Raw genomic sequence first — 12,949 nt, 5'->3', positions numbered from 1 at the left:
CTTCTAGGATGTGACTAAGGCCCAGATTTAAAAAAATATTAGGTGCATAAAGCTGCTGATGGGCAAACATGGGTTCAAATACCCAATCAGCTTATTGGGGAGCAGGGACTTGAACCCAGGTCTTCCAATTGCTGTATAAGGGAATCTAAGCAGTGGGTTATGGGATATTCTAGAGAGCCATGCACTCAAGCTATCCTGTAAAGCTGTTCCAGTGTCTATAAACAATTAGCTCTTCCTCAGCAGCAGGACTGGCCTCTGGGCCTGCCACATCCCTGAACCACCATCATATAGCGTCAATATCATTCTTTTGCACCCTATGATTGTTATTCCCACAAACCCTGGCTGGGCTGGCTTAGCCCTTCAACCTCCTGAAGTAAATCAAGTGCCGGATAGTTCACTATGCACAGGTCTATTGGCTGAGACCTTGAAACACACATTACAGAGCCATTTTCCAAAGCAATGCTCTGCTCTGGCATCCTGGGCCAAAATTCCCCAACCCACACTGTTGTCCAGAGGGCTGGGTGCAGGTAGTACTCATGGCTGCTGCTTTCTAACCCCACTATCACAGCATTTCAGTGATGAGACTGCACATATCTAACTTGTGAAGCCCTTGGGATACATGTCATGTAAAAATATTATATTTATAAATACATTCTTAGCTGGCCTACAATGAGCCTAATTAACTGTGGCCTGGTGGACTTAGAAACAATGCAGGTCAGGCCTCAAGGGAATTCATACATGATGGGGGACTGGAGAAAATGATGTATTAGGGCAGTGGCTCTCAAAACTTTTGTACTGGTGACCCCTTTCACATAGCAAGCCTCTGAGTGCAACACACCCCCTTCTAAATTAAAAACACTTTTTATATATTTAACACCATTATAACTGCTGGAAACAAAGTGGGGTTTGGGGTGGATGCTGACGGCTCACAACCCCTCCATGTAATAACCTTGCCACCCCTTGAAGGGTCAGGGCTCCCAGTTTGAGAACTCCTGTATTAGGGCTACACCCTACACAGCTGCTGACAATTTATGTAGCAGATTTGGTGTTGGCTCTGGAGCAGATGTCTCTATTCTTATGGGAGAGGAAAAATATTTACTATCAGATTTGTAAGGTAGGGAGAGGAACTGAAGATGGTAGAAACGTGGTTCCCAGAAAGAAAGTTAACTCAAGGCTCTTGTCCAGCAGAGATTCACTGCATTAACAACTGTGGTGTTGGGTCTGAATAAACTTTCTTCCTCACAGCTGCAGCTGAGATAGCCCACTGACCCATCTCTAACTCTTCTCTAAAAGACAGGAATGTGAACCAGTCCAATGACAAACCAAAGACTTGACATTTTTTTTAATAAATATACATCTCAGGTATCAAAATAATTATAAACAAAATATACAATATATACAACTGCTAAAAGTTTAGCAATCATGCCACATACATAGGGAAATACACTGTTTCCAATGCAGAGAGTTAACATTATTGCTACCTTTCCCATAAAAGCCAAGAGGTCATTCTTTTGTTTCAATTCCTCTACAGTACAAAGAGCAGCTGAGGTCAGTCATTAGGAGTGATTACAATCAGCCCAACAGAAATCTATGCAATTTCTTCCAGCAGATAGGATACTCGTGTGAACCTGTCCAGCTACGTAGGGGGAAGCAACTCCACAGAAAAACTCACTAGTCATCTCTCAGATACAGTCTTGTAGCCAAAATGAATATTCAGGTGGATCCAGTAGTCTGTTGTCCTCATACTGTTCATACATTTTGACAACCAGTTAATCCGTAACTGGCACAAATAAACATAGATTTCTACTGACGTGACACATCCAACTCCCATTAGTAAAAGTACGGGTCAGAATGTGAAACCTGCTGTTATAATGATGTAGTCCATGATGTGCAGTGTAGTATTTCAACATTTTTTTCACATTTTATCATTTTTTTAAAGAAAATAAGTCAGCTTCCTATACATATTTATAGTCATGTCCTTTAAGAGAAACCTCTTCTTCAAAATGCCAGCTGTCGTCCTCCAATAACACAGTCATCATACATTATCTAGAAGGAAAAAAATATATATACGTTAATGCAGAGTTCTACAAGTAGCACTCAGAGTTCACCTTGGAGAATCTCAGGCCAAATTCTGCTTGCCTTGACTTCAACAACACTGCTCACAAGAGTTAAGGCAAGCAGGATCTGAAATGAACTCTTTAGAAGTATTCAATAATAAGTGATAATATAGATTCTTAAGAGGAAAAATTTTGAAAGTCATGTGGAGAAATACATATTTTAGAAGGAAACAAACCAAAACTTTATGTCACAAATGAAGTAGATACACTAGCTATCTCCAACAGAAAACCATGGAGAGAGAGGCACATGCTGTGACACTAGTTTTAGCAACTTTCTTTCCCTGATATATTTGTATATGCCATTTGTGTGCTTTTATATTTGCATTTTTAATGCTCATTCAATCAAATCCTGATGATAATAATAATAAAAAAAAATAGAGTGCTAGATTTCATGTTCCTTAAATGAACAAATTTCTCTTTGAAATCATGGGGGTTGGGAGAGGATTTGCTTAACACATGCAAAAAATTGGCCCAGAGTAAGAGGAAAGGTTGTCTAATTTACACTTTGATTTTGTAAATAAATGTTATAGATTAGCTCTGGGTGTCCAATGGTTAGGTCCTGTACTATCTTCCAAATGCCTCCTATTTAAATTTTTTATTTTACTTTGAGTTTGTAGGTGAATTATATGTAATCCAGTTAATAGGCCATCAAAGCATCAGGAAAAAACACAACCTAAGAGTTGTGTGCATGTTTCCCCGACAACTTTAATGGGAACCACGTAGATGCACATAAGGGAAAATTTAGTCCTTCCTTATAAAAGGGTGAAAATAACTACTTACTTCATCCTCTGTGAATTCTGATTCTGATTCACAGCTCTCCTCATCCTCACTTTCTGGTAGCATTTGTAGGTCAGCCGTGGTTAAGTGCTTCAGCTGTTCCTGTATGCTGAAGCTGTTTCTTCCCCACGTGAGCTGGTATGGAGAATAGCCCTGGTAGGTCACTTTGTTCACATCAGCCCCATGTTTTACCAGAAGCGACACCAGTTCTGAATTCTGCAGGTCTACAGCTAAGTGGAGGGCAGTTCTGCCATTACAAGGCTCCTGGTTAGTAAAAATAAAAGTTCATTTAATATCAGGATAGTTAGGCTTGGCATTACCAAACATTCCTACTCCAGCACCATCATGTTTGGATAAACAAAGAGCTTCAAATACACACCTGAGCATTGACATCTGCTCCCAAGGACAGCAAATATTCTACTATAACCAGATACCCCTGAATAGATGCCAAATGGAGACATGTGTGTCCTGTAAAACAAGAACATAGGTAAAAATTAAGCACTTCTACTTTAATGCATTATCAGTCACTTTAGTCTAAACACTCTAACACACTATCATCATATCTTCGGTTTGAAATACAATCACCATTATCCAAACTGAACGTAAATTGTCCTATGTGAACTTTATATTGTGCATGATCAGATAAATTAAAAGGCATCTTTATTTCTTAGATGCTATGTCTTTTTTTCCACCAGTGTCAGACTGGAACTTGTTTTAACAAAAAGAAACAGAAAAATGTAAAAATGTCTACAATTAAAAAAACCTAAATAAATAGTTAAACAGTGCTATCTAAAAACCAGAGGATAAAGTTGAAGAGTGTGAGAGCCATAGTAAAACACTGGCAGGTAGGAAGGCTGGAACTTATTCTCAGCTCCAGCCCTGACTGCAGTGTGATTTCAGGGAAGTCACTTTATTGCTAGGCCTCAACCTCCCCATCTGTAAAATGGGAATCATAATGCTTATCCACCTTTATAAAGCTCTCTGAGATCTATGTGACAGAAGCACTACATGCTAAGAAATATATTTATGCATACCATTGTAGTTGGCAGACCGTAGGACTGAATCTAGGTGGTGCTGCTGGCAGTACTGAGTGAGGACGCTGACAGCTCTGACAGAGCCCTGCTCACAGGCAATATGAAGTGGTGTATTTCCTCGGAAGTCTCTGATCTCTGGGTCACATCCGGCCTTGAGAAGAATCTCAGCAATTTCAGCCTGATCTGTGATTACTGCCAGGTGAAGTGGCGTCTACAATAAAAAAAAAAGGAAAAACAAAACTATTGTAAAGTACATTACAAACAGGAAATACGTTAGAGACAGCATCGGAGCACAGAGCCCTTCAACCACTTGGTGATTCTAGCTCAACTTCTTAAAAATAACATAAAAATTTGCTTAATATTTTGTGCTCACCAGGAACACTGTATTCAAGAATCAACAGAGTTCTCTTTTAGCCTGGGAGTGACTGATTTAAGGCTCTCTTGATAGCAGAGGACGATACAAATAAAAGGTATCTTTTATATGGCAAACAATGGATGAATGGAACCCACCATAGTATATTTTAAAGCAATCGTGCTTTAAAATGCCACTCTCAAGGAGAATATTGTCTGTACACAAACACAAGTTTGTCCTGGGCAATCTTGTGGGGTTTTTCTTGTTTTTTTTGGGGGGGGGAGGGGTGTCAGATACGAGTTGATTAAATATCTGTCAATTGTAAAAGTGTGTTTTATAAAGTTACTGAAGTCACCAAGGGGGTCGGGGCCGCCTGGCTTCTTTGGTCTGGAAGGCGGATGGTTTAAAGTACCTGGTTTAGGTTATTCTGAAAGTTCAGGAAGGCAGGATTGGCAGTTGCCTGGCGAATGACTTCCACGCTCCAGGCCTTTTCTTCGTGAATAATTGCCAAGTGGAGAAATCTACAAGAGGGAACAGAAAAAACAACCCCTCAAAATCGGTCCGAGAACAATGAGCGGGGGGCTGGGGGGTCACATCAGGCCAGGGCCCCAGCAGCCAGCCCGGGCAATGCCCCGGCAGTCACGTGCAGAGGCAGCAGGCGGCTTTCGCAAGCCCGGGGTTTTCGGAGGCAGCTGCCTGGTGTTTTCCGCGGGGTTGTTATGAGCTGAGTGTTCCTGGCAGCGGGCCAGGGACTTTCCGCGACACCTTCCCCCTCCGCCCAGCCGGGCGCCGGCCCCGCCCCGCGCCGCCAGCACACTCTGTACTTCCCCCTCCGGCCGGGCTGGCGGGCGGCCAGCCAGCCCCGGACTCCCAACTCCGCGGCCCCAGCCCCGCGCGCCCGCGAGGGTCTCAGCGCAGCCCCCTCGGCCACAGCTCCGTGCGTTCCCCTCCTAACGCCCCGGGCGTCCCCGGGCAGCCGGCGCGGGACACACACTTACGTGTCTCCGTCCTCAGTCACTTGCTGTTGCCAAGGCTCGGCCGGCTGGTGCGGCGCCCCCCGCTCCTCCGGGGGCTGGAGCCTGATGTCCGTCAGCTCCTTCACCAGCAGCTCGTACTCCTCCTCCTTCATGGAGTCCAGCCCGCTGTCGTGCCGGTCGTCCTGCAGCAAGCCGAGCTGCCGCTCCTTCTTCAGCGACTCGGCGCGGTTCTCCATGGCTGCGTCCCAGCGGCCAGCCGGGCTGTAGCTGGGCTGGAACATGGCTCGGCCTCCGCTAGCTCAGGAAGCGCAGCGCTAAATCCCCCTCGGCTCCTTCACAAGCGACCCAAGTCCCAGGCTCAGTGGCAGCAGCAGCAGCGGCGGCAGGCAGCACCCGAGTGAGAGCGGCGGCGGGCGGCGGCGCTGGATATACGCCCTCTGCCGAGGGGATTTCTGCAAGGGGCGGAGCCGCGCCGCTGGGAATTTCCAAGCACAAACCAGCCTGTGCCTGTCTGCGGCGTTACATAAAGGCCCAGGCGAGGCTCGCAGCGGAGGAATCCCCTGACTAGCCCGCCCCTCCCCCATTTTTGTAATCACCCGAGGGAAAGTACTTGGTACAGTACAGCGCTGTGACTAAGCCCCTTCCCCCAGGTACTTCCCTGGGAGCCGGCGGTAGGCACCTCGCCGTCTTTTCCCCACCCTGGGCTTTCCCTTCACCTGTTCTCGTGACCCCGGCCTCATACAGCCTCCCTCGGGGCTGATAATACACCATGGGCAGCTGGGGGCGCGCTAGTGCTCCCGCCACTAGGCTGCTCCCCCGCCAGTCCCCCTTCCCTGTTCGCCTCGCCATGGGATGCGCACAAGCCATCTTCCAACCCGCTTGCATTCATGAAGATCCCGCGGGGTTTTTTGTGTGTGCAGAGGGTAGGGTTGTCCTGGACACATCACAGTTCACATCACATGGTGCTTACCTAAAAGCCCCTGGAGTTGCAGCTGGATGCTGTAGCGTCCTTATCGTACAAGGCAGCTGCTGTATTTCACTCCAGTGCTGGGTGAGCCCCCTCTCTCTGATATGTCAGTTTGCTGTGGTGCAAGGCACTATTTAAATGTGAGACTTAGCAGTAATAGTCAATAGCAGCAACACTAAATACATCTAACCCGAGATGAGTTTGGAATATGACAATCTTTTAAGTATTCAGAACCCCTAATTTGCACAACTGTAGCCCTCTTTAAGTGTAAAGCCTACTAGGACTTCCTCCTAGTAAATCTCCCATTAACTTCTCCTGGGCAGGATCAGATACATACAGTGGAGTTCCCTTTCCACCCCAGTTGAGACAGTACTTGTCAAAGATTAATTCACTTTTTTCCTCTCTCAAAAATGTAAGTATTTAAATAATCAATTTTTCTCAGGAAAAGTGACTCATTTTGCCAATGGTATGCTGTTTATTGTTACCTATTATCTAGATATCCCTCTCTGATAATGTCTATTGAGTGCAATGACATCCACTGATAAAGATCAAATGAAAAATTGAAAGAACCTAGACTGATAAAAAATACCTCTAGGCTAACGTGGATTCAACAAAGCTACACTGACTGGGATTCCTGCTGAATTTTGCTTTTTCTCCTCAGACATGGGGGATTTCCCCATGAAGAATTTTTTCCTGCAACCACGCTGAGTAATAATGTCTGAGAAATTTTCTTGTCTTCCTCCCCTGGGATGGAGTCGCTGAGAAAAAAAAATTATGAGAAAATCCAAAGATAGAGGAAGAGGCAGAGGGGAAAGAGATGGTGCTCGTTGGGCAGATGGTCCAAATTTTTTCAGGCCAGCTGCAATATCACTGGACTTTCTTATAAAAAGTAACAATATGAATTGCTAGGCCTGGAAGAACAAAGTAGTGCCTTTTGGAAGGGTCCATAAAAGCTCCACAGCTGTTTCTTTCAAAATTTCAGGGTCATGGAATTTTCACGTGTTTCCCCTTTTTGATTAAATCATTGTCTTTCAAAGGGAAGTATAATTTAACAAATCCATCCCTTTCTCACTAACTGGAAGCCTGTCCTGTACAAACAGTAAAGATTTTTTTTCTTACCCTTGTTGCTGTGCAATCGGAGAAATAAAACATAATAAGAATCCTGCAGCCTGCAACCAGTGCTTTGCTGGAGCCAAACAGAAATTAAACTTCAAGACTTCCCATTCTAGTTAAAATGAGTGGGTTCTCCAATGCTTTCCATGCTTCCAACACTTGGAGTTGTCAGTAGTAAACACCGAATTACTTAAAAAAAATATTCTCCCAAAAGAAAGACCTTTTCAGATGCACCAGCATTTAGATTTGCTTATTTTAAGTTTTTATGTTAGTATAGTCAAGGTTAAAAAGTGTAGGTGGCAACAGAAGGATGGAAAGTGACACAAGGGTCAACCCACTTCCTGACCGATGGGAATGGAAGTGCCAGACTTTCACAGCCATTTCATGCCTTCATATACACTCTTCAGCAAGCAGCAGTTTAGGTTTTGGAGGCTACAGTACCTTAGGAGCAGAGCATCACATTATTTAATGATAAAGACAAATCATATGAAGCCAGATGTTTTGATCTCCCCAAAAGTGCATTTACAATAGCAAAGCTTCTCTGATATCTTGATTAATTTGTCTCAGTGGTTTGACAGCTGTTACACAGACTGCCTCTAGCTTTGGTAGCAACCTCAAGACTTGCATCTGCCAAGCTAGTGAAGGGTGGGTATGATGCAGCCGCTACCTAAAGAGGACGGCTAGGCGGCTAGTCAATGTCTACAGTGACATCTGCTGGGTCTTTGTGGAATATCATTGCTCAGACCCTAGATAAGGCTTGCTGAAGAGAGAGGAGTGTGCAGTATATCATATAGCAATTGTGACCCACCATGGTCTTGCATTTGAGTAGTCTGATGGGAAGGCAGCCAGGTAGCTGGAATATGGGGAATTTATTTTTTGAGGAGCAGGAAGTGCACTAACTTGTATTATCTACAAGACATATGGACCAGACAAGATGGTTGAAGCATCAGTTACATTTTGCTAGTGATTTTGGGATTAAAAAAATTAAATGTACACTGTAAACATTTACATCCTACATACTTTTATATTCAGATGCCTGGTCAGTCTGGGTAGAACTCCCAGACAAAAATAATTAGGATGGAGCTGAGGTTCTTTTAAAGGAGAGAATCAACCCTCAAGAATGTCAACATTTTAAAATAACAAAACACTGGAAAGTTACTTTATAGCCTCTTCATATAGGTCCAATCCAGTCCTCAGGATAGTAGGTTGAAAGACTCCCCCTTGACTTAAGTGGGAATTGGCCTGAGTCCATACAATATTGTACATTTATTCGAGCCAGGTTTGTTTATACTGAGAGAACTTGCAATTATTATTATTCATTTATTACTGTAGCACCTTGTCACAGACCAAGACCCTGTTGTGTTAGGTGCTGTACAAACATAGAACATAAAGACAGTCCCACCCTCAAAGCGCTTACAGTGAAAGTAAATGACAAGAGACATACAAGCAGATACGGACAGACAGCTGGATGTATATTTAAAACAAAGCAGTTCTCTTCTGTAACTCATGACTTCACCCATCATAGCATACACAATGGATAAATAATGTTGGTCCTGAGGCAGAAGCAGCCAAAGCAGGGACTGCTGCTGTAGAATACAGGGGGTAAAGTACTGGACTGAGAACTGTGCAGGAGAGACTCCCATGCTGTAGGTGCACAAGGAGCTAGGTGGTGCCTCCCCTCCCCACCTCAGGCCACATGGTCTTGAGAGAAAACTGCAGTGAAGCTTCCAAGCAGTAGAAGAAGAAGCAGTCAAAGCCATGGCCTTTGGTTATTCAGGCTATGGCTACACTTGCACTTCAAAGCGCTGCCGTGGCAGCGCTTTGAAGCGCTAAGTATAGTCAAAGCGCCAGCGCTGGGAGAGAGCTCTCCCAGCGCTGTCCGTACTCCACCTCCCTGTGGGGAATAACGTACAGCGCTGGGGCTTTGACCACACTGGCGCTTTGCAGCGCTGCAATTTGCAGCGCTGGAGAGAGTATATTTTTACACCCTGCTGCAGCGCTGCAAATTTGCAAGTGTAGCCATGGCCTCAGATACTTTCTGCTGATTTGACTGGACTTTCTCTTCTCTGTGATGATTGGCTGCTTGCTCCAACTCTCCCCCTTCTTCACAATCTCTTCACTTCAGTTTCACTTCACACTTTCTTCTCCCCTGGCCTGCCCCCTTACCCCCTTCCCTTTCCTTTCCTTTCCTTTCCATTTAGCTGATCACCTCCTCATAAACCCACCAAAAAATCCTGAAACCAAAACCACGGAACTGATGTGCCATTTGTTGTCATCACATTGTTCACTCGGTTTGTGTGTTCTATCCCTTTCCCCACCCTGTGTCTGTCTGGTCTATTTGGAATGTAAGCTCTTTGGGGAAGAGACAAGCTCCTTTTTTTTGTTTGTGCAGCATCTAGCACAACTGACCCTTAGGCACTACCATAATAAACATGATTAATAATAATAACAACAGAACAAAATGATAGAAAAGAAAGGAGTTTAAGTAGTAAAGCAAGTCATTGGCACTACTTTTATATTATTGTAAACATTAGTTTTAGAAAATGTTAGAACATTCTAAACTGATTATTTATGAGTTTTCTATGAAGCAACAAGATTAATTAATTCATATGGAAACAAACTAACTTGATCAGCTTTTGATTATATGATTTTTGCCCTTTTCGTTATGTACAATATATCACATTTGTTTTCAAAGACAATCCACCAACAGAATATAAAAGTTGTGTCAGAAGCTTGGATACACTTCCATAGAGTTCAAATGAAGCTTAGCATGTGGACCCAAGGACAGAATTTGGCCCACGGTTCATAAGATAATATTAAAAATCAAATTTAGTCCCGGTATAAATGAGTATAACACCCATTAAATTCAATGAGAGTTGCAGCCATTTACAGCAAACTAAATTTGTCCTAGGGCCTGATTCTCCTTTCACTTAATCCAGTTTAACACCTGTGAAACCCTATTTACTTCACTGGAATTACTCCTGATTTACACTAGTGTGAGAGGAGAATCAGTCACTATATCTTTTTTATGTCAGACCACTGCAGTCCCCCCACAATGAAGTGTGTGAAGGCTGGCATGGCATTCAGTTCAAAGGATTTCAGTGATACCTGTGAATTACCTGGTTTTTCCTTATTACATGGGAATAATAATACAGGTGCTGTATTGTTATACAGCCCTTTGAACATATAAAGGGTTATAACCATGAGAAGTAATATTATGAATAAGGTTGGAAACATATTTTTGACACTTGAGAGCTAGATTCAGTAAAACTCTGTTCAGCTCTGGGTGGCCGGGGAACTCAATTTTCAGCACTGCTGTGCCACAAAACCCATATATTTGTATCAAGTCTAACTCCTGTAAAAAGCCGAGAGAGATTTTAAAAGCAGCCCTGGTTACTGTAGCACTGAAAAAAGGCAGCATGATTTTCATCAGTTTTAAGGAAGATGAAAAATGTTCTCGTGCCACTTCCATAAGCAGAAGCATTAGACTGTGATTTCCTGATTTCCATCCTAATAGGCACAACTGTCTAGTGCTGTGACTGTGGTGCCGCTGATTAACCAGAATTGGTCCCCCAGCTGCATCCCTGCTGAGGCCTTTGTGATTATCAGTGCAGAGATCTGTTAACGATTTCCTTCCACTTCGTCTCAAGGACTGTGCAGGTAAGCAACAAACATAGCAGGAAAAGGCAATTTATACCACTCATCCTGACCCCGGACAGTGTAGTGAAACCAAAAACAAAGGAGCCCCTCAAAAAAGGTTCAACTAAAGCTGCATCACTTGGTCAGCAGGGCAATCTGAAATTTTACACAGGTAGATGCATTTATAGATGCACTTGTTTAGACTATGCTCTTTAGGACAGGACCTCATCTCCTTACTGCCCGCAATGCACTGAGCACATTGTTGGGTGCAATGTAAATAATAATACAATAAAAATTGTGTTCAGATGACATTTTCAATTAAAATTAGGGTGACCAGATGAGAAGAAGAAAATATCAGGACAAATGGGGGGGGGAGGGGGGTCTGCCAGCGGAGAAAAAAAAACAAAACCGAGTTCTGCCGACAGAGCGGAAAAAAAAAAACCTGCTTCCAGCGGAGCGAAATATCGGGACAAATTGCGTCCTAAATACCTAAATAGTGGGATGGTCCCGATTATATCGTGACGTCTGGTCACCCTAATTAAAATCAACATTCCTGAACCTGCTGATTTCAGCCACCAAAGTGGCATTTTGACAACAGCAATTTCACTGGAGTCCAGTGTCTCAGAGAGCAAACTAATTTCAATCCTGGTTTTAAAATACTAGTTTAAGAATTACTAGAACGTTATAGTTTTAAAATTAAAGTGGGATTTTAAAAAACAGGCATGTTCAGATCACTGAAATCTGAGTCCAGGCTCATCTTTGTCAGTTTAGGTCTGGTCTCAGGTTTGTTACATGTGCTTTTAGATCCATGTAGCTCCTCAAGCAGTTTGATGGGAGACCTCCATAGCTATGTCTACACAGCATAGTAAGCCCGGGTTTGTGTGACCAGCACCTGCAGAGTCAGTGCTTCCAAGCCTGTGCCAGAGCATCCACATTCCATTGGAAACCTGGGGCTTACAACCTTGCTGGCACATCCAAATTGCCCAACACAGACCTGAGTCAGCATATCAGCTTCTGTGGGTATATACCATCATATCCCAGGGTGCCTAGTGCCATCGCCAGGTGTAGCCATTCTAGGGCTTAATCCATAGTGGATTGCAGGAGATTTTGTCTGTCTGTCCTCTGGGAGTGTTTTGTGGTTTTAGCCTGCCACTACATCCAGCTGAGCCATTTTGTGTCTGCATGCTTCCATCAGCTGGAGCCATCAACATGGATCCCAACCTGCTGGAAGAACTTTTTCACCTTTCACTGTCAGACCTATTTTGGGAATAAGGCAGAACATCTGCGAGATGCTGGTGGGCATTTTGGCAGCAGTTTTTGAACTGCAAAAGGCATCTTGGAGGATACTGACATGCCAGCTATGACCCGGCTGATGTTGTTCATGCCTGTTGCTTTAGCTGCAGTTTCCCCCTATACAGGCTGGTGCTTCTGGAGCAGGGCCACAAGCACAGACTAGTGGGATCACATTGTCATGCGGATTTGGGATGACTAATAGTGGGTCTAGAACTTTTACATGAAGAAGGAGGCATTCCTGAAGGTTTGTGATCAGCTTGCCCCCAACACCACCATAAGGGAGGCCTTGCCAGTCCGGAAGTGAGTCACTATAGCCATCTATAAGCTGGCTACCTCAAACTGCTACAGATCCATGACTAACCAGTTTGGAGTTGGCAAATCAACTCTTGAGACTGTTATAGCAGAAATTTGTGAGGCAGTCAGGATTGTGATGTAGCTAAAGATGGTGGGTACATTTACCCAAATGTTCCTGAAATAATTACTATCTTTGAGAGAATGGACTTTCCAAGCAGTGCAGGGGCCATTGATGGGACTCATGTGCTTATAGTTTGCCCTCTGCAAGGAGCATGTGAGTACATAAACCACAAAAACTGCAAAGGGTCCTACTCCATTGTTATGTAGGCCATGGTTGACCACAGGGGCAGCTTCATGGAAGCTAATGTGGTATGCACTGGGACTCT

General features: G+C 44.0%; 1 protein-coding gene across 1 annotated transcript; it reads right to left on the bottom strand.

Moving 5' to 3' along the window:
* Positions 1–1,327: 1,327 nt before the first annotated feature.
* NFKBIA (NFKB inhibitor alpha) lies at positions 1,328–5,735 on the bottom strand. Its single transcript, XM_039538670.1, has 6 exons — positions 5,279–5,735; positions 4,693–4,801; positions 3,929–4,139; positions 3,274–3,362; positions 2,898–3,158; positions 1,328–2,046 (listed from the first exon to the last, which is right to left on the bottom strand). The coding sequence occupies exons 1-6, from the start codon at positions 5,536–5,538 to the stop codon at positions 1,999–2,001; spliced, it is 978 nt and encodes a 325-aa protein (XP_039394604.1). The 5' UTR covers positions 5,539–5,735; the 3' UTR covers positions 1,328–1,998.
* Positions 5,736–12,949: the final 7,214 nt, after the last annotated feature.

This window comes from Mauremys reevesii, linkage group 4, assembly GCF_016161935.1.
Source record: "Mauremys reevesii isolate NIE-2019 linkage group 4, ASM1616193v1, whole genome shotgun sequence".
Taxonomy (NCBI): domain Eukaryota; kingdom Metazoa; phylum Chordata; order Testudines; family Geoemydidae; genus Mauremys; species Mauremys reevesii.
The sequence above is the reverse complement of the archived record's forward strand: the minus strand, read 5'-3'. Positions and strand labels throughout refer to the sequence as shown.

What these genes read in the sequence shown, in the direction of transcription:
- NFKBIA (XM_039538670.1), bottom strand. Translation starts at nt 5,538, where the DNA reads ATGTTCCAGCCCAGCTACAGCCCGGCTGGCCGCTGGGACGCAGCCATG. An exon ending in GTGACTGAGGACGGAGACAC is followed by an intron (nt 4,802 to 5,278) that starts GTAAGTGTGTGT and finishes TCCCTCTTGTAG; the next exon opens with ATTTCTCCACTTGGCAATTA. An exon ending in CAGAATTCACAGAGGATGAA is followed by an intron (nt 2,047 to 2,897) that starts GTAAGTAGTTAT and finishes TTTTCCTTCTAG; the next exon opens with ATAATGTATGATGACTGTGT.